Raw genomic sequence first — 26,762 nt, forward strand, 5'->3', positions numbered from 1 at the left:
ATCTCTTGGGCTAGATGTCGCGGGTCAAGGGGAAAAAGAACAAAACAAGTTCTAGAGAAAGCAGGCAGTTTTTTTTTTCCACCCCACCGATTTATGAGTTTCTGACTCGGAATTGGCCAACACGGTGAGACCTGCACTTCTTGGAAAACAAGGTTTGGCTCGGCCGCTGCCTCAGCTTCCTGTCTGGCCGCGCTCAAACAGGAAATGAGATGCTGATTGGCCTGCGCTCCCTCGCTCATCGCCTTCCCCTCTGCCGCGTCCCGCAAAAATGTAACGGCGTGCGGTGGAGTAACCTCAGTTCAGCGACTGTGACACACACACACACACACACACACACACACACACACACACACACGCACACAAACACACACTTGCACACACCTCATATTTTCGTCTTCCTTTTTCTGCTGCGTCTGCATTTTCATGCCTGGCCTTTTTACGTGGGAGCCCAAAGAGAGAAAACACACACACACACACACACACGCACGCACGCACGTGCGCACAGGGTTGATATCCAAGCACGGGAGAGCGAGGTGAAGAGGTTCCGACAGAGTCGAGGGACGATCTAGCCCAAGAGTTCCACGTAGAAACGAACACACGGACACACGCATGCATGCAGGCATGACCGCACACGCTCACGCGCACGTGTACAAAAATCATCCAAGCGCAGACACAAGTGTTCCCCCTTCTCCCCCCCAGCGCAGCAGACAAAGGCAGTACATTCAGGGAGGGTGTGGGGGAGGATTCGGGGGGAGGGCGGAGTCAGTCCCTTCAGAAATCCATGGGGTCCTCCTCCGCCAGGGCGTGTTTGGCAACGGTCCTGTCTCCACCCGTCGACGGCGCCCCCCCGCCGCCGCCGCCGCCCGTCTGACCCGTCTTGGCCGGCGGGGGCCCCCCGTCGACCCCGCCCCCCCAGGCGTCGGAGGAGGGCGGGTAGAAGTCGTCCTCGAAGCCGCAGAAGCCTTCGTCCACGCCCTGGTCGTAGCGCTGGTAGGTGGAGGCGTGCACCTCGTTCTCCCGGGCCGTTCTCTCCAGGGTGCTGTTCCACATGCCGTAGCCGAAGTAGATGAGCACACCTGCGGAGGCGCGGACACACACACACACACACACACACACACACACACACACACACACACACACACGGATGCACGTGTGAGACGGCAACATTCACGCGAGAGAAAACAACTATTTTATCTTGGTGGGGAGGGAGGGGCCATCCCACACCGAGTGAGTCGGGGAAGCAGCAGCACGAGCCCACAGTGAGTCAGGACAGCAGCACAAGCCCACTCACTCACACGTGCAGATGTCCAGCAAAAAACAAAAGAAAAAGAATAGAAAAACAAAAAAACAAAGTCGGAGTGTGTGAAATTCAAATTTGTTTTGCTCATTTGTTCTGACTGGCTTATTTGCTGCTACCGAACAAATCATTTAGTTTTAGTTTGTCCTACCACAGTCACTATAGACACACACAGTTAGAGTGAAGATGCCGTCCAATCTCTCAAATACTTTGTATATGTCATTTTCCCATTGTTTTACCTTCCCTTTTTTATTTTGAAAGTCTCTCTCCCCTTGCATTTTCTGCACTTAACTTCCAGTTTCTTTTTTCCCGCCTTTTTTGTTCCCCCTTGATTTCATCACCTGTGTCTTGTTGTCAGTGCTGCCCCTTGACTGTTCACACCTGTGCTCTCCTTCCCTCTTGTATAAATAGACCTCGTCTACCTTGGCCTGTGTTTGCTTGTTGTTTCTTCTTGAATTTCTGTAAGTTTCTTACAGGTCACCACTCTGTTAGAACCGAGTCAGTGCGTCGGCCGAGTTGAGCCGAGGACTCGGCCCGTTCACTGTCGTGTCGTTCTAGACGTGAGCAACAGGCGGCTGCAGGCAGATGCGCGGCGAGATTGGAGCCGATGCAGGAAGCACCAGTGAGACGGGACTTCCCTCCGAGCGTCGGGGGGGGGGGGGGAGGAGGAGGAGGGATACGACCCGGAGACAGTCTGGAATTTTCTGACTTGCCGTTACTTTGGCAACAGCAGCAGTGAAATCGATCTCGCTGTTGTCTGAGATCCAAACATCGAATCCTTCTTCCCTCCCCGTCTCCGCTAAAAAAAAATAATTAATAAATAAACCACAACAAGCGGCCTTATCAGCTCACCTATGAAGCACCAGATGGAAAAGCGGATCCAGGTGATGGCCGACAGCTTGAGCATGAGGTAGACGTTGACCAGCATGGCCGAGGCGGGCACGAAGGGCACGCAGGGCGCCATGTAGGGCAGCCGCTTGGGGTTCTCGGGCTGCTGCAGGATGATGACGATGAGGAGGGCGATGAAGATGATGAAGAAGACCAGCAGCAACAGGGCCCACCAGTGGCCCGCAGCGATGTAGCTCGACCCTGGAGTCAAAGGAAAAGGATGTTTGGTTTTTTTTTGCGGGCCGGCCCTTTAACAGTCCCAACAGTCGAGCGCGGCTCTCACCGAAAATGATGAAGGAGCAGAAGGCGAACTGCGAGATGAAGAGGAGCAGCACACACACGGTGACCGTCTTCCCCGTGGCCACGGTCGGCCGGTCCATCTTCCCCGGGAGGCCCAGCCGGATCCTCAGCGTGTAGTAGCGCGGGCCAATCAGCTTCTTCAGCCGGCGGGACACGCCCCCCTCGGACTCCTCGGCCTCGATGCCGGTGCCCATGTCCACCGTGCCGTAGTTGGGGTGTCCGGCGGTGTAGGCGTTCTTGTCGGGCTTGCCGATCAGCATCTCGTTGTCGCCCAGCGACGGCAGGTTCTTGGCGCCGCAGGTGTTGGTGGGCGGGCCGCCGTACTCGTCGCCGCCGCCCTCGCTGGTCGGCGAGCAGGCGTCCTTCTCGCACTCGGCCAGCACGCCCTCCTTGCGCTTGCTGTTCTGCTCCTCGGACAGGAAGTTGACGAAGCCGTGGATGTCGCCCTCGGGCTGGTAGCGCAGCAGGAGGACGCACAGGCTCACCTGAGAGGGCGGGGGAGGGGGCGGGGTCAGCGTCAGGATTGGTTGGTTTATTCTCACCTCCCCACCTTTTCAGTAGTAGAAGATGTCTACTTCAAAAGATGGAAAATGTTGCAATACGTGTAAATTGTTATAAAAGTGCACATTGGACAGTGGTGGAAAAAAGTTTTTGGACGCCTCATCAGTGTCCAAATGCAGCTTATTTTAGGGAAGTCACCAACAATTTGCCAAATGCTGCATGTGCACTGCAACGTCCAGGTCGGAAGTGAATATTTCAGCAAGATGACATCATCCATTGTCGCCACACAGAGAGTATCAGATTTTGTACTCATTTATAACTCATTTGTGTGCCACCGATTTTGAAACACAAGCACAAAAAAACTCTGCAGCAAATATTTAGTGACAATAATTGGTAAAGTTTGGTCAAATGTACTAACCTGTCGACCACCTGATTAGATTTTCAGTTTGTTTTCAAGTGATATTACCCTGATTTCACTGTCTTATCCATCCAGGGTCTCATCAGCATTTTGTTCACGTTTTCATTTTGTTCATGTGGTCCTCACCCCCAAGAGTGCGAACCACAGCCGCAACAGGCCAATTTGAAGCATATTATGGGCAGAATGATGTGACTTCAAAATAGCAAATTAGTCGCAGCAGCCTGTCGTGTGTGTGTGTGTGTGTGTGTGTGTGTGTGTGTGTGTGTGTGTGTGTGTGTGTGTGTGTGTGTGTGTGTGTGTGTGTGTGTGTGTGTGTGTGTGTGTATAGGTCATCCATCATTATCTCCCACCCACCAAGGTGTAGGCCAGCAGGGTTCCGATGGACATCATCTCAATCAGGTCCCGGAGGCTGACCAGCAGGGACAGCAGGGCGGCCAGGAAGCCTGACACCACGCAGGCCACGGCGGGGGTCTCGGTGTAGGACGACACGCTGGCCAGGAACCTGAGACAGACGCAGCCGCGGTGAGTTGCTGTTGGCCACACATTCGAACCCACTCTTAAGTCTTGTAAAGGCAGTAAAGCTCGGCCGGACTGACTTGAAGAGCAGACCGTCGCCCGCCATGGCGTAGATGACCCTGGGCATGGGGAACAGGGAGCCCAGCAGGGAGACGGTGAGCCCTGCGATGGAGCCCACCGCCACGATGTACTTTGCCCACGTGCAGCCGTGCATGGCGAACATCTCCATGAGGGGGGCGTCGGCGTCGATCTCGCTGAGCGGCACCATCAGCGTCAGGATGACGGAGACCTGGAGATAAAGACGGTGTCGGGGCGACAGTTTGGGATCAACCGGAGGATCCACCGTTGCCATAGCTTTCAGAACATGACTTTAAATCACTTGAAGCTGCCATGACTTCATCGGGGTTTTCGAATAATAATCTGTGTTTTTCCTGTCGGTCGGCTTGCCAGACAAGAGAAGATTATCATAGGAATCTATTTAGGAGATCATCCTCCTGTGATGTCACAAGGGGCAGTGGCACCCCCAACCAGGCGTTGTCCTGCTCCACCCTCTTGGTTGTTGTATGGTATCTGGGCCCTGGTTCACAAGCTGTAGTTAGCTTCTGGGAAGTCCCATTTTTACAAACATACTTGGATCAAACTGTGTTTGTATTTTAATTGATTTTTAAAATAAAATAAACTGAAAACCGGGACCATTTTGTTTATTCTCCACCTCTAAATGCGTGAAAGGTCCAACAAAGCATCTCATCTTAGCAAGAGGGTAACCCACCAGCGGGAGGTCGTAAACAGAGGGCTAAATATGCTGTTTTCTCAGAGACGCTTCTGTTGCAGTCTAAGATCAAATAAGATCTAAGCTGACCTAAAGTGTGATATAACAATTCAGGAGGAGCTGCTCAGCCCAATGGCTATAATGTCTTTTGATTTTGTTCTTCCTTTTTATCTTTGTAAAGGAAACTTGAGACTGGCTACTTTCTGCACGCAGATTCTTCTGGTCAGGAAAGATTTGAGCAAGAAAAAGCCTCAGGCAGAACGGGTCACATCCAATGCAAAAGTGCACTTGTTGTGCTTCGTGTGTGTGTGTGTGTGTGTGTGTGTGTGTGTGTGTGTGTGTGTGTGTGTGTGTGTGTGTGTGTGTGTGTGTGTGTGTGTGTGTGTGTGCGCATTAAATGTATGCACGCGTGCAATCTCGATCCTCTCATCTGATGTGTGAACTCATGCGGGGCCATCTGTCACTGCGACGGGAGGGATTTGCCCTCAGCAGATTGCAGCCGGCCGAAGCAGTGATAAAAGACTAACCTTCACAGCCGTGCACGTGAGAGGGACTACTGAGCTGCAGCAGCAGCAGCAGCAGCAGTAGCAGCGGTAGCGTGTGCGTGAAGGTCAGATTTCTGTGTCGGGTCAAAATTCAGGATTTCCTCAAAGAATATTGAAGAATTACCATATCTTAAAGTGAGAAGAAAATATCTTTTTTTGGTCTGTCTCACAGCTAGAAGATCTGAGGCTCATAAAAAAAAAAAAAAAAAAATGCCAACAGAGTGAGTCGATGATCAAAGGAATGTGCGGATAAGGCAGAGTTGAAACACTGGATTTTGTGGCAGAAAAGGAGGATTCACACGGCCGGCGGAGGAGAATAACAATGTGCTGAAAGACAAAAGTGGAGTTTTGAAGCTGATGTAATCTTTGGCCTCGGGGCGATACTGTGGAGAGAAAAAGAAAAAAAAACTTTTTCTATAAAGTAACCCGTAGCAACAGCCAGTTGTGAGCTGCACCAGCAGAATACTTATTAGCAGGGAGATCAGAGTCCCGCCCACGCCGCCGCTGCGAAGGAGGAGGAGCCTTCATGTTTGTGCTTTCTCTTCCACTGCCAGATATTGATTTTGTTTTTTTATATATTTTTTAAAAAATTTTATGCAACTTTCTGTATTCATAAGCAAGCAAAAAACAAATTAACTTCCATCCCGCACAATTTTGTGGTTATATTCTCTTTTTTCTTTTTGCTGTTGTTGATTCTGACGTTACAGAATTCCTTGTCTTGATTGGCTGTTGCTGGCTTTGCTCCGCCCCTGAATCCTCCCTGCCACCATCTTGTTTTATTTAGTTTTTTTCTCTCTCCAACCTCAGCCGGTAGCCTGATTGGTCCTCCCTGCCTTTTGGTGCACCTGCTCCTCGTTCTGCACCAATCAGAGGAAGGACTATAAAAGCAAAGCACTCGTCTTCTTCCTCCTCATTTGCCATTTGGTTCTCCAGAGCGCTACCACGGTGTGTATTGGGCGACTGACTGTGATATGTTTGTACAGTTGGGCTTTGTTTGTTATTCCAATTCTGCCTCACCCTCTTTTTTACCAAAACGAATAAACCGCTTCCCAGTTTGACCGTCACAATAAACCGGCTCATCATTCTGCTGCTTCTCTCCCCCCAGGTTGTAAAGACTCTCTCTGGGGGGGGGCGGGGGGGGGTTTGTTTTCAGTGCCGTGACTCACAGAGACGTAGGCGGTGAGGCAGGTGATGAGCGACGCGGTGATGGCGTACGGGATGGAGGTGTTGGGACTCTTGGCCTCCTCTCCCGTCGTGGCGATGATGTCGAAGCCGATGAAGGCATAGAAACAGGTGGCCGCCCCCTGCATCACCTGCGACGTTAAAAAGAGATAAATAAAGCAACGGAACGCATTGACCTTCACACTGAGGCATCAGGTGGCATTTATTTATTCATTCATTCATTCATCCATTGGTGTGTTTTGCCTCGGCTTCTCACCCCCGACCAGCCGAAGGGCAGGAAGCGGCCCTCGTCCCAGTTCTCCCCGCTGACGAAGAAGAGGCCGGCGATCATCATGAACACCCACACCACCAGGTTGATGACGTTCAGCACGTTGTTGAAGCCCACCGAGTTCTTCACCCCGAGTGCCACGATCACCGTCACCAGGAGGGCGATCAGCAGCGCCAGCAGGTCCGGGTACGACTGCTCACCTTTGCCTTTAACGAGGTAGGAGGAGACCGGGGGAATGGGGGGGGGGCGTCAGCACGGCTGCTCTCGCAGAGCGATACGGGTGGATGACTTTGGAGAGGGATTGGCTTGTTTTCCGGCAGAATATCAGTGATTACAATTGACTTTCTGAAAAGAAAATCGAAATTAAAGCCGCATGTTCTCCCTGTGTCTGCGTGGGTTCTGTCCGGGGACTCCAGCTTCCTCCCACAGTCCAAACACATGCATGGAAGGTGAACTGGGAACTCTAAACTGTCAGTAGGTGTGTGTGTGTGAGAGTGCAAATGTTTGTTGGTCTTTGTTTGTCTCTATGTGGCCTTGCGATGAACTGGCGACTTGTCAGCTGGGATTGGCTCCAGCAGACCCCCGTGACCCTGAGTTCAGGAGGGCTAAACATGCTGTTGGCTGTACTTTTTGTTTTTTCGGAATGACAGATCATTTGGGGTTGCGTTCTGCAGGACTTAAAAAAAGCGTGTTCAAAATTTTTTTTGAGAGCTGCAAACATCAGGTTATAGAAAAAACAGACCTGCTGAATCAAACCCTGATCGCTGCCTTCATAGCTCGGCCTCCACAAGAGCTACTTTTCTATGTTTTTTTTTGTCCTAAATACACACGTGATGACACACCCGCAGGCACAAACTAATTTATTTTAAGCCAAATTCCGTCCTCTCTCCATCCCTCCCTCCTCCGGTGGGGAAACAGCTGTTTGTTTTCTCCAGGCGGGAGGGGGGGGGGCGAGGGAGGAGGCCAACTTTCCGTTCTGCTGCGTCACGTGACCGCGAGGCTCGTTCAGCGCCTGACAGGAAGAGGCCGTCACGTGAGGCTCGGCCGGTGGAACACGACGAATGCGTGTACTTTTTCCATCATGTGGAAAAAAAAATGAGATTGTTTGGAAATGAAAGTTGTTTCAGCGGCTTCGCGTTCCATGAGAGGGAGTTTTGTTTTTGTTTTTCCGAAAAACACAGGGGTAAAAAAAAAAAAAAGCCAGAAAACAAAGTTCTGGCCATTGGCCCTTTATGATGTCACAAGGGGCACCGCAGTCTCACTGATGCTTTGCCAGCTGCCTTGTGCCGGTCATTAGTCCCAGTTTTAACAGGATGCTGTAAACAGAGGGCTAAACACATTACCTTGCAAAACTGAATTAAGCTCATTCTGTCTTTTCCTACAATTATGTGTGAATGTGTATGTAATTATTAAGTGTGACGCATACATTGCCTGTGTGTGTGTGTGTTGGGTTTGGTTCGGTTGTGTTTCCGAATACCGGCCGACTCACCCAGGCCGTTGAGCGTCCCGATGTGCGAGATCATGAAGTTGCTGATGCTGTGGTTGGCCAGCGAGTCGGCCATGCTGCTGAGGGCCGACGCCCCCGCCGCCGTCCCGATCAGGTACTCCAGGATGAGGTTCCAGCCGATGAAGAAGGCCACGCACTCGCCCACCGTCACGTAGCTGTAGGTGTAGGCCGAGCCGGTGGTCTTGGGCACCCGCACGCCAAACTCGGCGTAGCACACCCCTGCGGAATCGCACACACACACACGCATGTGTGCACACACATGAGAGCTCAGAGCTCTGGCTGCTGCATCGCTTCAAAGGCTCAGCTGGAAGTATTGACAGAGGCATTAATGGATCCCTTTTGTCTCTTTTATATTATAGCTTTGCCCTTGTGCTAACTGCCTGCTTATTAAAAGCTTTTTCCCCATGTATATCTTATCAGTGTAATGCTGATGGGTGGCAGCGAGGTTAGCGCGTGCGTGTGCGTGTCTGTGAAGTCAAAACTGAATCATTTTTTCAATACAATGTTCTGGGTCCACTTAAGGACACGAAAGCTAAAAGACGAAACTGAAGGAAACACATTTTAATACATTGAACACTAAAAGCTTCTTCTGCCACGATTCATCCGGACATTCAAGTCTTTCGGATCTTCACGTTTCATCCTGGTCCCCAGTGGAGCAACTTTGCATGATTTGTTTATCCAGAAATCACCGTGGATCTCTTTCAAAAGGGCGACCGTCGCTCGGGAGGTAGAGTGAGTGAGTGTCCTTTGAAAGGTTGGCGGTTCAAATCCCGCTCCATCCCAGTCTGCGTTTGTGTCCTTGGGCGAGATGCTTAAAGCTAAATTGCTCCGTAAATCGCCTGCAGCCACCCGTTGGTGCATGAGCGTGGGAGTGAATGGGTGAATGAGAGGCCATTGTAAAGTGCAGTGCATTTACCATTTCAAATAACATAAAGCTTATTGGGTGTCAGCTTTCAGTGAAAACCTTGTGCCGGAACTATAAAGTGGTCTCAGGTTAGTCAGGTGGTACAGCCACTAACCTGGGAACCCTTTGTGACATCACAAAAGCTCTGGTTGAGAGAACCTGCATTTTCTTGAAAAGCGAGGCAAGCAAAAGAAGCAAAGCAGGAACTTTTCTTTGCTCATTTTTTTTTTTTTTTTAATAGCAAAACAGCCATGGCAATTTTTTTTTTGCACAACATGAGACTCTTTAAACATCTGGACGGGACCCTTCGGCTGACTCACCTGACAGTATGGAGGCCACAGCGGCGATGATGAAGGACACGATGACGCCCGGACCGGCCATCTCCTTGGCGACGAGTCCCGACACCACGTACATGCCGGTGCCCACGCAGCTGCCCACCCCCAGCGACACCAGGTCCACCGTGGACAGCACCCTGGCCAGCCGGGTGCCGTGAGAGCTGGTGCCCGTCGTGGCCGAGTCCAGCATGGACTCCACCGGCTTGGTCCTCAGGACGCGGGAGGTGAAGGTGTTCCATGTGGAGGCCCACTGCACCCTCCGCGGGTCCAGCTTGCCCACCAGGCCGCTCATGCCGAGGTCCAAAGGCCAAAGGTCACGGCAGAAGGGAGGTTACAGACCGGCAGTCCTTTTCCTTTCAAAGCGGCTTATCCAAGCTGCCCCGGTAAAATCCCCAGGGAGAAATCTCGTCCCGGCTCTTGCTTCCGTGCTACCCGGTGGTGATTCAGTGGAGGGCCGTCTTGGGGTTTCCCAACGTGTTTAGAGAGGGACGTCTGGGGGAGGAAACGCACGGAAAGGTTTGTTTTTCTTTTCTAGCCGGGTAGAGCCTCACAATGAACGATCATCCTAGCGTACAATTAACGCACGTCATGAGACAAGATCCCAGAGGGGAGACTTATGTGAGATTTGTCCACCAATAAAGCTGGGGAGCCGCTAATTAGCTAGCCTCCCCCACCGTAGCGTTGTTGCTTAGCAGCCGAGTTCATTAGCGGCTTCTGCGGGTGCTAAATCTTTGTGTGCGCGTGTGTGTGTGTGTGTGTTGTCCCGTCCCCATGGGCTCAGTGTCCAGCTCTTCAGCTAGCTAGCCCTCAAGCAGCCGCGGGAGTCACCGGAGCTGTCATCGCTACTGCAGAGAATGACTTTTCTGTCTCGTTCCTGCGCAAATTGACGACAGCGCGCGCCATTCATCCGCTCTGGAGGAGCGGCCGGCGGTCTTGAGCAAACACGGCCGCCGCACGCTGCCTCTCAGCTGTAATACGAGGCCACTCACTCGCACAAACGACGGCGGCAATTACCCAGCTGTTGAGCGGGGAGCGGCCCAGTCCATCGCTGCCACTTAGTGACGGGGAGTACGAGTGCTTGGAGTGCGACAAATAAGGTGTGTGTGTGTGTGTGTGTGTGTGTGTGTGTGTGTGTGTGTGTGTGTGTGTGTGTGTGTGTGTGTGTGTGTGTGTGCGTTCAGTGTTTAAAGGGGGGCAGGGGGGTTGAAAGTGACACATAGAATCCAACTTAATAAAGGCAAAAGATTTGCACCTTTTTTGATCTTTGCACCTGGTGTTAATGAAAAGGGGGCGGGGGGGTTCATACACAAAGTCACACAGGTCATCCAGAATTTTATCTTTAGCCACCACAAGCGTGTTTTGGACAAGGTTTATGTCATCATCACGACATGTAGGGAGAGAAAGCCATTATGGGGATGCTCCAGAAGGCAATCAAAAAGATGCAAACACACACACACACCTAGTAATTGAATTTCATTCTGCTTTAGAGAGAGAGAGAGAGCGCATAATGCGAGACCTTGAACTGTAACCATGCAACCAATCACACAGCAAATTCTATTTATTAGTTATTGGCCAGACTGCCATGATGATGATGATTCCAAGTCGATGATTGACGAAACAGACAACCGTGTCTGCCCATGGCCGCGGCTAATACACGTCCACCCTCTGCAGAGTTTTATCGACGGTGACCGCCGCCTCCGCCTCAGCCTTTGTGAAGCCTGGGGCTGTTTGAACAGTTGAAAGGCCGGAGTCGCACAAAGCGCCGCGGCGCTCCGACTCCTGACTTGTGTTGGTTGTAAAGGTTAAACCGCAGAGCTTTCAGAATGCTATCGGCTCGTACGTATCACCGGCGACAGGAACACCAGGCCCAGACTGTTAGCATATCAGACACTGGCCGGATTCAGGCTCTTCCAGCTCAAAGGAGGCTTTTGATGGAAGAGTCTTTTCATTTTGTATAAAGCTTCCATCGATTAGCGGATCGATGCCAGCGTTTTACTTTTTTTATTTGCATACATCTGATTGATTGCAAGACCAGCCAGCTTTTCGGCAGGATGACGCCCCAGCAACGCTCGCAAACGTATCATCTGGATGCGAAGCGCGAGTCGCTGTGCTAGCCTGTGCTAGCTTGTGCTAGCAACCGCTATGTACCGCTGGCAAAATCACAGTTACCCACAAAGAATGAGACAGCACCTGGCCACTTTGGGAATTTAATGGGTAAATATGTGTAGTTTTCTGCCTATCGTCCTCGTCTGTATAATGTGTAACGAGAGCTAGCTAGCTCGCAAAGATTCTTCAAAGTGAAATTCATAAACTGTTTTTTTTTCTTTTCTTTTCTTTTCTTTTTCCACAAAGCAGAGACTGAAGCCCAAGCGGTGTCGGCATAACCTGAGTTATTTAATGCAGTGCAGGCAAAAAAAATAACTATATTTTTCTCTGCGATTTGCCGTGCTACCGTCAGACCAGAACGAGGGAGAGAAAGGGAAAGAGTGATGAGGAGGAAAACAACACCTCCAGAATAAAGTGCGTGAGCGAGGAAGCAGTCTGAAGAAAATGACTGTCATCTCCCGGCGGGTGAGCGATACACCGCTGTTTTGTTTTGCCGCAGCCCTTTGTTGCACCTGCAGGCCGTGTAATAGAACTCCCAGCAAGACGCCCGATGCCACGGCGCCTCACGCTAATGCCGGGCTGTGCTCCAAGCGTGGCCGCCGGCCCAGAGATCGACAGTCGGACTCCGTGGCATCGCGATGGTCTACGCAGGTCTCTCTCGTCGCGGCGGTGAGCACGTTTCCTCTCAAACAGGATTGGCCCGCTGTCCGTCCTCGGGTCTCATCGTCTCCGCGTTGGGTCTTGATGGGGCCAGATGAGTCTGAGAGAAGGCGCGTCATGATCCCGGACCTCTGCGTGAACCCTCCTCTGCCCGCTCCTGATTGGCCGCGGACAGAAGAGGAAGGATCTGACTTGTCGTCAGCGCTCGGAGGAATGTGCGAGTCAGGAAGAAGCTCCTCGCAGGACGGTCTTCTAATCTTTTCCTGCCAGTTCTCGCCGCCTATCAACAGCCTGCGTTCGCCCCGCAGGTGCCTTTGGCCGGCGGCGATTCAAGGTCGGCTGCAGGGGTTAAAGGTCACAAGGGGCTGTCGTCTGGCTTTCTTTTGATACCCAGAAGTCTTGTGTTGTCCTTTTAGCAGATACAAATCAAAATTGTGCAGCAAACTAAGATTTTTTTTATTTTTTATTAATAGACGCTGCCCGCTCACTTTTAATTTGCAATTTTTTCGCGAACCGAGCCTCTCTCAGGTTTAAATAAGCAGCTAATGAGTCAACTTAATATTTTGAACCGGATCAGTTTCCGTTCCTTTAACGTCGACAGATAATGTGCTACACCATGACACATAGTAACGCCATTACCAGGAAATGTATTTATCTAGATCGGGGCGTGTCTGAGTCGAACATTTCTTTCCCAATATTGACCTCATGTATATTTCAAGCAGGGTTGCGTGGTGTTTAAAACTGCCGTCTGCCGTCTGCCGTCACATCCAGTTGAATTCCGGAAGCCGCACCAGAGGAGGCGGAGGCTCCAAACTGGCAAACCAGCCGCCTGCTCGGCATCCACCGTCTATATTTCTTCCCATGAAATATGGTCCAAGTCTCGTCCCAGTAAATAAAATGCGGCAAACCGAGTTACTCGGCCCTTGCCTGCGTCAGCGCCTCGCACCGCTCAGATTTACGAGTCCGGCGCATTTGCTCGGCTCGCCTGGAACAGCGCAGCACTCCACCCTCCCACCACCACCACCGGCCCCCAGCCTCGGGGCGCTAATATTTCCCACAGCGACTCGTAAACATGAATCAAACAAACGAGGGGTGACAAATAAACGGCCGCTCTCTCTGCAGCTGTAAACACGGCCCGTTTCTGCGTGAAAAAGCCCAATTTACCCTAAAGAATCTTTTCATTCCCGCTGTTCACAATGTTCCGCCCTCCTAATTCCCGCGAAAAGCAACGTTCGCTCAACCAGTGGGGTCCTGGCGAGTCCGGGTTTCTAACTGGTATCTTCTCCTCCACCTCTGTCTCGTTCTCTCTCCGCTTGGCCGACTCTTCCCTCTGACCCGGCTCGCTCAGGGCCTCCGGGCCGCAGCCTCCGACAGGCCCTAATGAGTCCGATTCCCCCCCCCGCCCCCAGTTGGACACACAGAAGAACCACTCGCCCGTCAGAGATGATTCATGCGCTGCTCTCCGCCCACATCGCTGGGTTTTGTTCTTTTCAAATTTCCATTTGTTCTTTTCAAAAAGCCGAACTCCGATCGCTTTCACTCAACGTCGTCTTTCGTTCACGTCGCTGGAGTCTCAGACGAGCGTGTGCAATGCGAAGACGTCAGGCAGCGAGCGGCAGGGTCAGTGTTACTCAGCCAAACAGTAGCTGCTTTTCCATGACCATGAGGTTTTCACAAAATAAAAGTGATATTTCTAAAAATTTCGATAAAGTGCAATTGTGTTTTACGGGTGTTTCCATTCAACGGTGGGAAGGAAGCACTTCAGCCGTAATTCTCGTAAAATCTCCTGCCGCGACATTTACGAGATTCTAGGGCTAATGGAAAGGCAGCTCCTGATAAACCGCCTTGTGACTCCTGGGATGGTTCGGGTCCCTGCCACCATTTGAAACATGAAGCCCAACCGTGTAAGACAGCAGGGTACTGTCTTACACCCCCCCCCCCCACCCCCCCACGCCCAACCCTCTCTCCAACCCACCAGACATTTCGACAGTATGAACCCAGTCGTCTGGCTCTCACTCTCGGCCCTCATCTATCTTGCCCTGACGGCGGCGCAGTGTGAGGCTGTGAGCGCACTGCGTCTGGCTCCGGACTGCCAAGTAAATAAAAAAGCAGCAGTGTGGCTCCCCGGGCCAGCGTGGCCGCAGCAATGACGTCTCCATCTGCGTTAACCGGAGCTCTAACAATGGAATTTTTTTTTTTTTTTTTTTTTCAAAAAGTCAGTCACGATGCCTGGGCACAGAACCCAATACGCTAATTGATTCTGGTTGCAAGCACTTGACTCACATCCTGCCGAGCCCGTTCTCTGGTGACATCAGCAGTACGGAACATCGGGAAGACTTTATTCCTTCACCCTGCGTCTTCGCTATTGATCGGATTTTATTGTTTGCTAATCCTCGTCTCTGCGGCGGCCGTCACGTCCTTGCGTGGCGACGGACGTGGCTGCTTTTTTTTTTTTTTTTTTTCAAGGGCGTCGCTGCACGGAAAAACCAACATCTCTTCTCGATTCCTCATCTCTCCTCCAGCCCAGAGCTCCGCCCACGTAGTCGCTCCCGTCAGCCGTGAAGCTTGAGACTCAGTCGCCCACACGGCGCTCTCTAACCTCTGGCCACCTTCCAGCGCCTCCACCCTGCAGCTCGGCTTGTCCATCCCAATGCATAGCACGCCGTCTATTTTCAAACTTTTGCTCGCGACCCTCCCGCTGACAGTCGCTGCTGCTGCTGCTGCTGCTGCTTTCGTTTGGTCGATTCCACCTCGGCCTGCCACCTTCCTTCCCGCTGTATTTCCCCTCGCTGCTGCCCTCTGACCAGCTCTGGCTTCCTTTTATCCTTTCAGTCTCATCTCTGAGGCCGGCCGTGGAGGGCTTCTCCATGGCAACAAGGCAGATGAAAAGGAGCGCAGCTCACTTGCCCATTCCAACTTTACAAATTAACATATTACATATTAGCACAGCCGCTTTTAGATTTGGTCTATTTGCAGGTGAAAAGCACTTCCTAATAGTATTAGGATCCACGAATGAATTGTGAGCGTTTGAGATAAAAGTGCCTCTTGTTGTCGTGTGCATTGTTGTGTCGTTTGGAAAGAAAAACTTATTGCCAGTCAAAGAGGAAGCGGTGGCTCCGCATTCACATAATGAAAAAAAAAAAGGGAAGTGGAAATGGCCCTCGGAGTCAATAGACGCATATTGGAAAAATTGGGATGGGGGGGAAACGCTGCAATGATGCCGTTCAGTCCCACAGCAACAATCTGGAGACTTTCCTCCCTTCATCTCAGCACTGTGCTGGTTTTAGTGCCTGGTGATCCAGAGGGTTATTGTGTGTGTGTGTGTACGTGTGTGTGCGTGCTGCTGAAAGACACGAATAACAAGGTAATGTGTGTGCGTGCGAGGTGCTGATTGCGTTAGCCTTTATGCGCAGGCCAGCCTGTTGACGTCAACCGCGAGCAGCATCAGACAGAGAAAAATATATGCTAATAAAAAAGTGAGTGGGGGGAGGGGATTTGCTGGCCATGGACGAAGGCTCACACTGTTTTACGGCGTGTTGTGTAATTTCCCTCTCACTCTCAACCCCAACAAGTCGCTCCTTGACTTCAGTCTCTACTGAGCACATTTACAGCCATTAAGAAATCGCTGCAGAGCGTGAGATGCACGAAAGGCCGACGCGAACCCCGGGCGTTGCATTTGAGTAAAACATCCATCAGTCTCATCATGAACGATAAACGCTGGAGTCGGAGCGCTGGATCAAAAGAAGAAGAAGAAGAAGAAGAAGAAGAGGAAAAGCCTGCACTTAACACAACTGGCGTGCATAATTTGAGCTTCCCCTCTCAGCAATTTTCTGATCTGTAGTCTCTCCTCCTCTGCTCTTTACCAAAACCTAATTGAGGGATTCCGCTCGGTGTTTTTGCTTCTTCAGGCAACACTCCGGCTGAACCGCTGAGATGATTGCTTTGTGTCGAGGCGACGAACAGAGCAGCCGGAACTCACCAGACGGTTGTCAATGCGCGTTGTTTTGCTGCTTCAAAAAACGGACAACAAAGCATTCGCACCTATTCTAAAATAAAGAAGAAGCGGAGAAGCAAACTCCAGTCATTAGGAGCTCCACAACACAGTCGTCTCACGGCAAAAATAACCCACCTAGCAAGGCTCAAGTCACCGCACCTCACGTACCCCTTAGTGTGTGTGTGTGTGTGTGTGTGTGTGCGCACGCGCGTGCGCATCTGCGTGCAGTTGTGTGAGGAATATGCAGAGAGACAAACTGCGGTTGCTAAATCGGTAAGTTACATAATCATCTGGCTCCTCGTCTTACTCTTGTTGTTTTTTTTTTTTCCTCATACCATGCCTACTGTCATCATCATCATCGTCATTGTAATCTTTTCTCTTCTTCCAGCCCCTGCACTGTATGTGTGGATTACATGGATTTGACATGTGTATGGTCTAATGTGTTGGGAGGCTTTTGCTCTTTTGTAAATCCTCTTCCTTTACGTCCACATTCGTCCGTGCAGTTGCCACAAATGAGACCCTCCGAATTCCAGCTGATCAAATCCGATCCTGATTAATGAAAGGATGTAAAGGCATGTATATCTGGAGCCTGGGTGTTCATGTGTTGTAGTTCAACATGTAATGAAAAAAGTCCCCATAATATTCACAAGGTTTTTTTTATTCATTTTTTTTTTCAGTTCTAAACCAAATTTGGTGGAAAAGAACCTCGTGGGACCTGCGCCTGTTCAAGCAAACTATCTGCAGTGTAAGTAAAAAATCCAATTCCGGTTACACGTCACGGTCACCTGTTGAGTGCCGACGGCAATGAAGGGGGGGTGCAGGGGGGGGGGGGCGGGGGGGGAGCCATCAAACTCGGTGCCTGCGAGCGAGCTGACAGCCCGCCGACTGGTTTCAGCACCACGGACAGTGCATCGCCAAGCGCGTTAAGAAAAGGAGGGAGGAGGAGGAAGTGAAAAGGAGGGATGGAAGTGAAGTGAGAGAAGGGGGGAGGAGGAGAAGACAGAGGTGAGACACTGGAGAGGGAGGAGGGGGGGGGGGAGACAGAGGGAGATGGAGATCTGATCATGTCATTAGGGATTAGCCCAGATCCACAGCCCTGGGGCTTTCAGCGTCTGAGTGTGCACACACGCACACACGCACGCACGCACATCCAACATACAAACAGTATGCTGCCTGCTTACAATGGGGGGGTGTAACATCGTAACGGAGCTCCTTTCTTCCGCACTTTTCCCTCACGCAACTGCCGTCGCGCGGCACCTGACGCCTCACCTGTCACACAACCTCCCCGTGCACACCTCCACCACCTCAGCTCCTCCTGTCAGAGTCCGAGCCGCCCCTCCGTCTCTTCCTCGACCCTCTGGCTGGATCACCGCTGCCGCGGGGCGGCCGCCGCAGACGCGGGTTCACAGCTGTGTGCGACGCCCACCGAGTCGCACTCCCACCCTCCCCCTTCACGCCCCCACATCACACCGCACCACCCCGGGAAAAAAAAAAAAAAAAAAAAACCGTCCCCGTCCCGTCTCCTCTTCCCCTCAGCGATCCTCTTTTCAGCCTCGCGCAAACAAAATCGAAGGTTTTTGGGAGACAAAAAAAAATAAAATAAAAAATATTCCCGTCCACTCGCCGAGCATCAGCGCCCGTCGCGCTATGCGCCATCTCTCGTACATAGGAAACACAAAGAGCGCACAAAGGGATGAAAACACACAAAAAAGAGTGTGAAGGGAGGATGAGAGGAAAGGAGAGAGCTGGAGGGGAAATGTAGCATAATAATAATGAAACAACACTCACTGTGCCATGGCCGGATTAGAGGATGCCCGCGTCGGATGCTGCAGTCGGTCAGCAGCAGCAGCAGCAGCAGCAGCATCTCTGAGAGGGCGGGGGGACGGAGGGAGGAGCGGAGGGAGGCAGGGAGGCAGGGAGGGAGGGAGGGTGAGGCTGGTGATGTCAAAGGCTTTAAATTATTCAGGAGTCCGCTGCCGTGACACGTGACCGCCGACGCGGTGCAATATTTATCGGGGTTTTGTTTCCTGGTGGCGCTCGCCCGCCGAGAGGAGATGACCGGATGTAGTCGTTGCAGCCCATCCCGTCGCCCCCCCACACCCACGTGATTTACACAGAGCCGACCACTGCAGTGTCACTGGAGTTACTGTCTTTCAAACTGTTTCACTGCATCAAATCAAATGTGTGTGATTTTGTGATTTTTTTTTTCTTTGCGGCGAATTCACCTTTATTCACTTTTATTCACTCTTTTGGAAGTTATCTACAGTCTGTCAATGGAAAAGTCCATCCTTTACTTGCCCCTGCAGAACCTTTCTGACAGAAGATGTAAATTAGCTGCTTTGCTAACTCTTGCATATTTACAAAAATATTTTTTCTTATGTTTATTAATATGTATCCCTTTCAGATAAACGTTTAAATAAATACATATACTCACAGTTGTGGCAACCTGTCACAAAAGGCAGTCCCCCAGCCAGTCTGCGATGGCCTTGTCTTTCAGAATAAAAGATCATAATAAATACTTTTTTTTCTTTCTTTATCAAGGTAGAACAACACAGATTCTCTTCTTTTAGCATTTACCCAAGTGATTTTTACCTGCCTAACAATGTAATTTAGCTGGAAGGAGCTCAGGATCAATAGGTGGTAAACCTGCCAAGTGGGCGCTCGGCAAATGAGCAGCAAATTGCCGGGGCAAAGTGGACGCTGTTGGCCACACAGTGCTGGTCGATTCGATTAAACCCTGTCCGGCCGCTGGAGATTCTCTGTCTGCTCTGACATTTGGTACAAATGCAGTGACTTGTCGGAGGGTAAAATGCACCGCTGCCATGTCAGCTACAGGTAGTGAAGTTTGGCTGTGTGTTTAATCAACATCCCTGAACTGGCAGAGATAAAACACTTTAGCAAGTATCTTTTTCCCTCCCTCATCTCTGCAGGTTAAATGTCCCCTGCCATTCCTTATCTTTTTTGGGGGGATTCAAGCTCAATCTGGGCAACAATGTTGCTGTAAAACAAAGAAAAAACAGCCGTCCCTGTGTTTTAACTTCCTTCCTGCTCACATCTGAGCTACACAGCTTGACGCAGCTTCCGATAAAAACACAAACGTGTTCCCAGGAGTTTGCTCAGCCCTTTTCTGTGCTGCCTCTGTCGCAGGTTAGGGTAAACACGACACGAGTTCAACTCAATTTGTGCGGCACGCATCGATTATCTTCAACAACAACAAAAAAAAAATCCATCCATGCAGCATTTGAAGTACAGTTGAGTTGAGGAATACTGACAAATACTTCCACCTTTCGGCAGGCGACAGGAGCAGTTTTGTACGCTGGAAATTGTTGTACGCTGACACGTTTGATGCCATCGTGTCTGCAGCTCCGCTGTTTCGTTCCAACTCTCACTCTCTCTGTTCTCCCCACCACTGCTAAATGTCAACAACCCTGCAGTCCAGCTGCTGGATGTCTGTCTCTGTGTGTGTGTGTGTGTGTGTGTGTGTGTGTGTGTGTGTGTGTGTGTGTGTGTGTGTGTGTGTGTCAGAGAGATGACTCACTATCACTTCGCCCAAAGCGAGTATGACAACAGTGAGACCCAAGTGCCACTACCCATAATTCAACACTGTCTGATGAGGTCACGGGGCCACGGGGCAGGAATGACCGGCAGTGTCCTGGACACACACAGAGGCCCGCCACAGACGACTCTTATGAAAATGAATTTTGATCTGCAAGACTGCTGTGGAGTTTCATGGATTCAAAAAACGGCAAATTCTACAAAACAACAACAGCAGTAGCAGATAATGCTTGATTTTCTGTGTTATGGCACATCAGAGGACATAGCAATCTAATGTGCATGGAAAGAGCTGGGATGTTGTAGAGTGACGCCACACATGCAGTGTGAAGATTCTTCTGATGCTCATTCCCAGTGAAGTCCACGTCCTCCTGCGGCTCCTCTTTGGGTCTGTGAAACCCCAGCGTGGTTACATGGACTGGAAGTGGACATAGAGTAGTATATGAGTAAAACATTTTATTATGGGTCAGTGTTGGCGAGTAATCTATTACTCAGTAATCCACTACTGTAATTAAACTACTTTTTGGGTAATGGAGTAATGTAACTAGATTACTGTGGCAAAACCTGTAATTATATCATTATTACTTTATCAAGTAACGATTTTGTTACTTTTTTTTTACTAAAGTAATTAGTAATTGATCCCTTATGAAAAAAAGTACTTAAAGAAGTAGTTAGATTACTATATTACGGAGTAATCAGTAGTTGCATTACTTTTATGGAGTAATCCCAACAACACTAGTATGGGTGAACTATCCCTTAACCACCGATTCATTGCCTCGTCTTCAAAGACACCTCTCTCCTTACAACGTTCAAAACTCTCTCAATCATATTTTTTTTTGTACATTTTTTTCTCCTGACCGACCTCCTCACCGTTTCTTCGCACGCCATCAAAACTCTGCGTTCGGCTCTCGATAGCATCTCCCTCCGTCCATGTCGCTCACTCTCTCTCTCCCAGGCCCGCGGCGCCCCGAGAAGCATGCATTATTCAGTGCCACTTTCCAGAAGTAGCGCTCCTCCTCCAGGACGCTCCATCCGCTCTGCCGACGGGGTGAGACGGAGGGAGGGGGAGATCCGGAAGAGATTAGGGCCAAAAATAATCCGTCCGAGAGGCAGAGATTCACCTCCTGAGAGGAGAGTTGAACCTAGTTAGAGATCTAGCTACTGTAAATCAGCACTGCTGCACTGTCGTCTCCCATGGCCAGACAAGAGAGGTGCCTGAGTCCATCCACCACCAACATACTGTAGTTGGGACGGAGCTGCAGAGGTTCACCCCCTCAGAAGACTTGAGACCTGGAAATTATGAGGCCTTTGGCTACATAGAGCAGCTCGGCCGAGGAGTCCCTCAAGGTTCTGTGCTGGGCCTCGAACCACTTAGATCAACAGTCTTGGACAGAATGTTCCAAAGCCAACATTCCCTCACCGCGCTGATGACGCTGTGGTTTATTTGCTCATGCCTCTTTGTTTCATTTAGTATTCACAGCCGGCTTTTGACCGAGCACGACAACAACTTTGTCGTCTGCAACTTGTTTTTCGAACAGAGGAAAAGTCAGCATCAGAGCTGGCCCTCTTTTACCTGACAGCAAGTAGAGGAAGACGGCTAAATCCTCACCGGCGCAGCCCAGTGAGCACGTCGCTCTGCTAATTGGCCGCGCAGCACCACAAATTCCTGAGTGTCTCTGAGGCTCAGCGGGTCGCTGTCCCCCAGTTCTCTGCGGGCTGTTTGAGGACGCCCACTCCTACTGGTGTTTCCTCCACAAATGAGGTCATTAGCGATGGCCTCCGACGGTGCCCACACGCACAACCACAAGCACACACACACAATCACAAAACGACCGCGAGAGTTTTGGCAGCCCAGCAAAGCAAGCAAATTAAAATGCGAGGTGTTTTGATTTACTGCCTGTGATTTTTTGTTTTCTTTTTTGACCAGCAGCAAGCCACCAACACGACTCAAGTGATAAATGTTGCAGACCGAGATCCTTGTCAAATCCAACCAATCCCTCGCCAGAAGAGGGTCAAAGGTCAAACAAGCAACGTAACTGAAAGATTTGATGTGATTTTCTTGCACTGCATTCTAATATTTAAACAAAAAGAGAGAAGGTAACACTGCTCTCTGGTTTGCCTTCCCTTCCAGGCGGCGGCTGTCTCCACATCATGCCGGTGCTGTGTTGCTGTCAGTGTTCCGGCACATCAGATGAGAACGTCTCAGATCTATTCTCATGCTCAGAAGGCTCCCGCTGTGGAGGTGTGTGTCAATCCTGCTGCACCGCCAAGTCACTCATTTAAGTAGGCACCATCTTACAGCTGGCGCTTCGTTCTTCCGTCATCAAGGCATCAGATATTCAGCTGGTGTTGAACCTTCATTGACCTGTTTTAACTTGTTTGGGGGTTTTTCCCCCCTGTTGTAACAACTTTGAGATGTGCACCTTGAAATGTTGACGTCTGACAGCAATGGAATCTAGCTCTGTGAGCGGGTAACCATAGTAACTGCGTGTGTGTGTGTGTGTGTGTGTGTGTGTGTGTGTGTGTGTGTGTGTGTGTGTGTGTGTGTGTGTGTGGGCGAGTTCTATGATAATCAAATATTTATATTGGATCATTGGCTTTCACTGCATCTCAGGACATTGTGTGAATCACAATTCAGCAAATACATTATCACCTATTATTGGCAGCAACAATCACAACTGCATCTCCAAACTTTAGCCAAGCTCGACACTGAACGCCTAACAATTTTCTCTCTATTTTCCCATTGTTGCTTTTGTTGTTATTTCTATTATTGTTAACTGTCCACCATTGTTTTTTTCCCCGTTCTTAAAGTAAACGTGCCAACGGGCCGCTCTATATGACAGCGGTCACCAACGTGGTGCCCGTGGGTACCAGCTAGCCCCCAAGGACCTTTAGATGACTTAGGACCCATGAAAGGTCGGTGACTCCTGCCATATGATCATCAGATAACACAAAACAAGTGATCATTTCTGCTTGTTAACACTCACAGACAAATAAGTGTTTCTAGCATCAGCCTGACTTTGATTCAGAGTTTCCAAACACCCTTTTTTTCCATACATATTTAAATACACAGGCCGGGATATTAATATACATGCGCCAGTGTGTGCTGTGAAGGGAAGCAGCAGGTGTTTGCAGGTCTGCCCGAGTGTTTCAGCTGGTTGCAGCCGCTCGCTGGCCTCCTGCCGCAGTGGCGCTTCTAGAGAGACGGAGATTTACCGCCTCCTTCACCTGGGGGAAATCACTCTGCCCTCTTTAGTTGGTTGCCTTTGCGTTTTCTCCCTCTCGTTCTGCACGATGTGCGGCCCCTTCTCACTCACTCACTCACTCATTCACTCTCTCTCGCAGGCACACACGCTGATCACCATGGAGATGTAGGTTGGAGGGAGGGGCTCGGCTCTGTTTCATAAAAACCATGCCGGCTCTGCCCCTCTCACCTCCTCCTCCGCCTCTTTTTCTCTCTCCTCCTCTTTATTCTTTTTACCTTCAGCACGACTTTGACCGTCGATCATCCTCTCTCTCTCTCTCTCTCTCTCTCTCTCTCTCTCTCTCTCTGTCTCTCTCTCTCCCAGTGCTTCCCGCTTCCCGCCCCTCTTCCTCGCTGCGTCTTCCTCCTCTGTGTCTGCCTCGCAGATTGCCGAGATAAAGATAGAATCTGTGCGGTGGTTAATTAAATCCACCTCAGGCCAGCGGAGTGACTCACCGGGTGTTTACCCCGGCTGAGGACGTCACGTCCTCTGGGTCCTTCGTCTCGCAGCCACTTCTCGCACATCTTTTCATTCAAATGTTGCCGGATTGACCCCCTACCCGACCACTCAATCCCTCCATCCGCCTTCACGCTAAACAGACGCCAACTGTTTCTTGTCAGCTTCTTCTGCTGCCACTTTCCGGGACGCAGTTTGGTCATGTGACCCAAACAGGAAGGTTTTGGTTGGTGTTTGGTTGGTCATTTGTTTGCCTTGTGTTGGACGTCAAATTCCGCTCCAAATGGCAGCTTTTCTTGAAATCCAAATGTTTGTGTATTTGCTGCTCCCTTAACGTACCAACTTACCAACTCACCCACTTACCTGCCGCGTACAAACAGTCTCCTTCCATTTAACGCTGGCAGCCAACAGAATCGTCGGTCTTATCTGTCCCAACACATTTATAACCGTTTTAATATCCTGCGCTGCAACATGCGTGACTGTCCGTCCCGGCGCGTTGGTTCACGTGTCCGTGGAAACGGACGCAGGAGCGTTCCTGGTGATTCCTCCACCGCATCTCACGGTGAAAATCTGTTTCAAGTTGGCTGCGAAATGTTACGAGATGATCTAGATGGCAATGGAATCGCAAAAAGGTGGAAAAACATGCTGCTACTGCTATTGTTTCCTCCTCCGTCTTCTTCTTCACTCTGCACATTAGGCAGATAGCGCTGTTTATAGTTTACGACGAAATGCTTTTGCATTTTTTTTTTTTGCAATTTTCATGTCTGCGACTCTTATTATGTTGACGCAGCTGAGCTTCCCTTGTAGTCTTGGAGCAGAATAGACACACACACACACACACACACACACACAGAAAGAACAAGTCAAATAGGAGCTCATTCGGCGTCTGCCCCTCGGGCCTCACATCCACTCCCTGACCAGGTGCAGGATGACAAACAAACCAGTCAGAGAGAATCAAGTTACGGTGGAGAGCCAGAGCACTTCACCAGGCCCCTCAACCCTCTTTTCTAACAGTTCCTTTAGCGGTTGTGATGACGGAGAGAATGAGAGAATGAAACTCTAGAATTTATGGAATGAATAAACCACATTTATTTGAAAGAGAGAAAAAAATAGGAGGTCGCAAAGGAGAGGGGATCGGCTAGAATGTGTCTCTCTGACCAAATATAGCCCAGTCTCTGTTTGCTTAATTACTGCTTCAATGTGGATTCCATCCTGTTAAAATGTTAAAGTGCCAGGACAAACTGGCTCATCCTACTAAGGCACCTCCTCCGGCTGCAAAATTGTGGACCCGCTTCATCACCTGAAATTGTCCACAAAATGTTAATGGTGCTGTTTCACGTTGGTTTGCTCACTGGAGGTTGAGTGACTGCGGCAGGATGTGCGCGGAGCCGGTTGCTTCTGTTGTACTTGCAGTGCAAAACATGTAGTATCTATATCTAGGTCTCAATTTCGAGAGAAAAAAAAAAAAAAAAGCTTTGAATACGTGTCATTACCTGGTGAAGATTCTCCAGTAAGAGATTGTGACAGGAAACAGGGAATTGTTTCCAGAGCCAGTTGTGCTTTTTACCTCCCCATGTAATGGACCGCAGGCCGACTAATCCGATTAGTCTGTAAAATCAGCCGTTTCATTGGATTAAACAGCAGGAAACGATCAGCACGCCGGGACGCAGGGTCGAGTTGCCAGGAGATCCAGGTTGTTGCTTTGTTTTCCCTCCTCCTCGTTCTCCTCCTCTTCTTCCTCCTCGTCCTCTATGTCTCTTTCGATGCACAGCTAGAAAAGCACTGATTCATTAATGGCCGCGAAAGAGCAGAACCAGCTCCGACTCAAAGCGAAACCAGATGACGGACGACTCGGCTTCCGCCAAATTGAGCCGCTCGTCGCTCGGGCTGCTTTTTCCTGAGCGCAGCGGGAACATTTTTCCTGCTTCCCGGGAAGTAAAACTGCAATGTGAAAGTGCACTGTTGCCCAATAACTCATGTTCAACTTTTAGAAACCTCACACAATGCCACATTTCTTTCAGGGGCGTGTGTTGAGTCCATGTCTTAGGGCAGCCCAGGACAGTGAATAAATATTAGGGAACAAAATTCTTGTCTGTGGCCAAACGGCGTAGAATTCCGTGAAAACGCCTCCCCATCAGGTTGAATTCAAACCAATTACGGCTGCTAAGTCAACAACTCGGCAACTATTTCGACTCGGGAGAGCACATTCCCCGAGATTTTTATCGGGCCTCACCGCTGTTGAGAGGTCAACTCGGACTCAGGAATGTGGGGGAACTGTGTTAGTGTGTGTGTGTGTGTGTGTGTGTGTGTGTGTGTGTGTGTGTGTGTGTGTGTGTGTGTGTGTGTCTGAAAGCCTTCGTGAAGCTCTAAAACACAATTACCATGTCATTAGAATAACTTTCGGATGTTGGATGAAGCTGCTGCCTGATGTATGTTGGGAGGGTTGGACTGGCACAACACACACCCTGCTAACGTCGCCAACATAAACCCACACACAGATTTGGATCGTCTCCGCCAGGCCGCGGAACAGATGGTGAGGACTCGCAGGTACTTTGGGGTTTTTTGTTTTCGTAGTCCGAGCCGCAACTGGTTCTGGCCAAAGCTGCAGAAAAGGGAGAAGGGAAAAGGGAAGAGCGAGAGCTCCGACTTCCAGAATTCAGGCCCTAAAATCTCCAAGTGTTTTTCTAAGTGCGGGAGGATGGGGATGGGTAAGGAAATGTTGGAGAGATGAGATAAAAAGGAAAAGTGATCGCCAAAGAAAGCAATAACACTGGGTTTTATTCCAATAACCGGCAGAGAGAGAGAGAGAGAGAGAGACTGTGTGTGTGCCAATCCTGAGTGCACAATGCTGTTTTTTTTTGTTTTTTTTAAATAAAGAAAATTGCAATATCAAAAATAAAAATATCAAATATCATCAAGATCAGATGCTCACACGAACTCTCAAAGGTGCCAGCAAATAGCTCTGAATGTCAACTCAGAGAAACATGCTTTTTAATGACTTCAGAAAGAATGTATTTTTAATTTCTCAGTGCTTCCCTGACCAAACCTGCCTCTGCTCCTTCTCTCTCGGCTCACCAGAGTACTTTAATGCTGTTCAATCTCACTGCTTTGGTATGCTGACCTGGACGTCACTGCAGTCCAAATGCTTCCACAGCAGAAAACGCTTTAAAGTGAGATACAGAAACACTTGTCAACTTCAAAGCAACAGTGTGTACATTTACTGCATAAAAATGATGGTTTTAAAATAGCTCTTACAGTTCACCAACCTGAAAACCTCCCGCTTGTGCAAACGGTACAATGAATAAACATGTCAGTAAAA

At 50.0% G+C, this 26,762-nt stretch overlaps 1 protein-coding gene across 1 annotated transcript; it reads right to left on the reverse strand.

The window, feature by feature from the left end:
* Positions 1–478: 478 nt before the first annotated feature.
* On the reverse strand, positions 479–18,073 carry slc7a14a (solute carrier family 7 member 14a). Its single transcript, XM_076017616.1, has 10 exons — positions 17,979–18,073; positions 9,416–9,922; positions 8,174–8,410; positions 6,673–6,890; positions 6,401–6,547; positions 4,001–4,209; positions 3,759–3,906; positions 2,469–2,970; positions 2,150–2,386; positions 479–1,076 (listed from the first exon to the last, which is right to left on the reverse strand). Exons 2-10 carry the CDS (start codon positions 9,720–9,722, stop codon positions 772–774), a joined length of 2,310 nt encoding a protein of 769 aa, XP_075873731.1. The 5' UTR covers positions 9,723–9,922; positions 17,979–18,073; the 3' UTR covers positions 479–771.
* Positions 18,074–26,762: the final 8,689 nt, after the last annotated feature.

Source organism: Nelusetta ayraudi, unplaced genomic scaffold (assembly GCF_046127955.1).
Source record: "Nelusetta ayraudi isolate G7.1 ecotype Tasmania unplaced genomic scaffold, CSIRO-AGI_Nayr_v1 ptg000007l, whole genome shotgun sequence".
NCBI classification, from domain to species: Eukaryota; Metazoa; Chordata; class Actinopteri; order Tetraodontiformes; family Monacanthidae; genus Nelusetta; species Nelusetta ayraudi.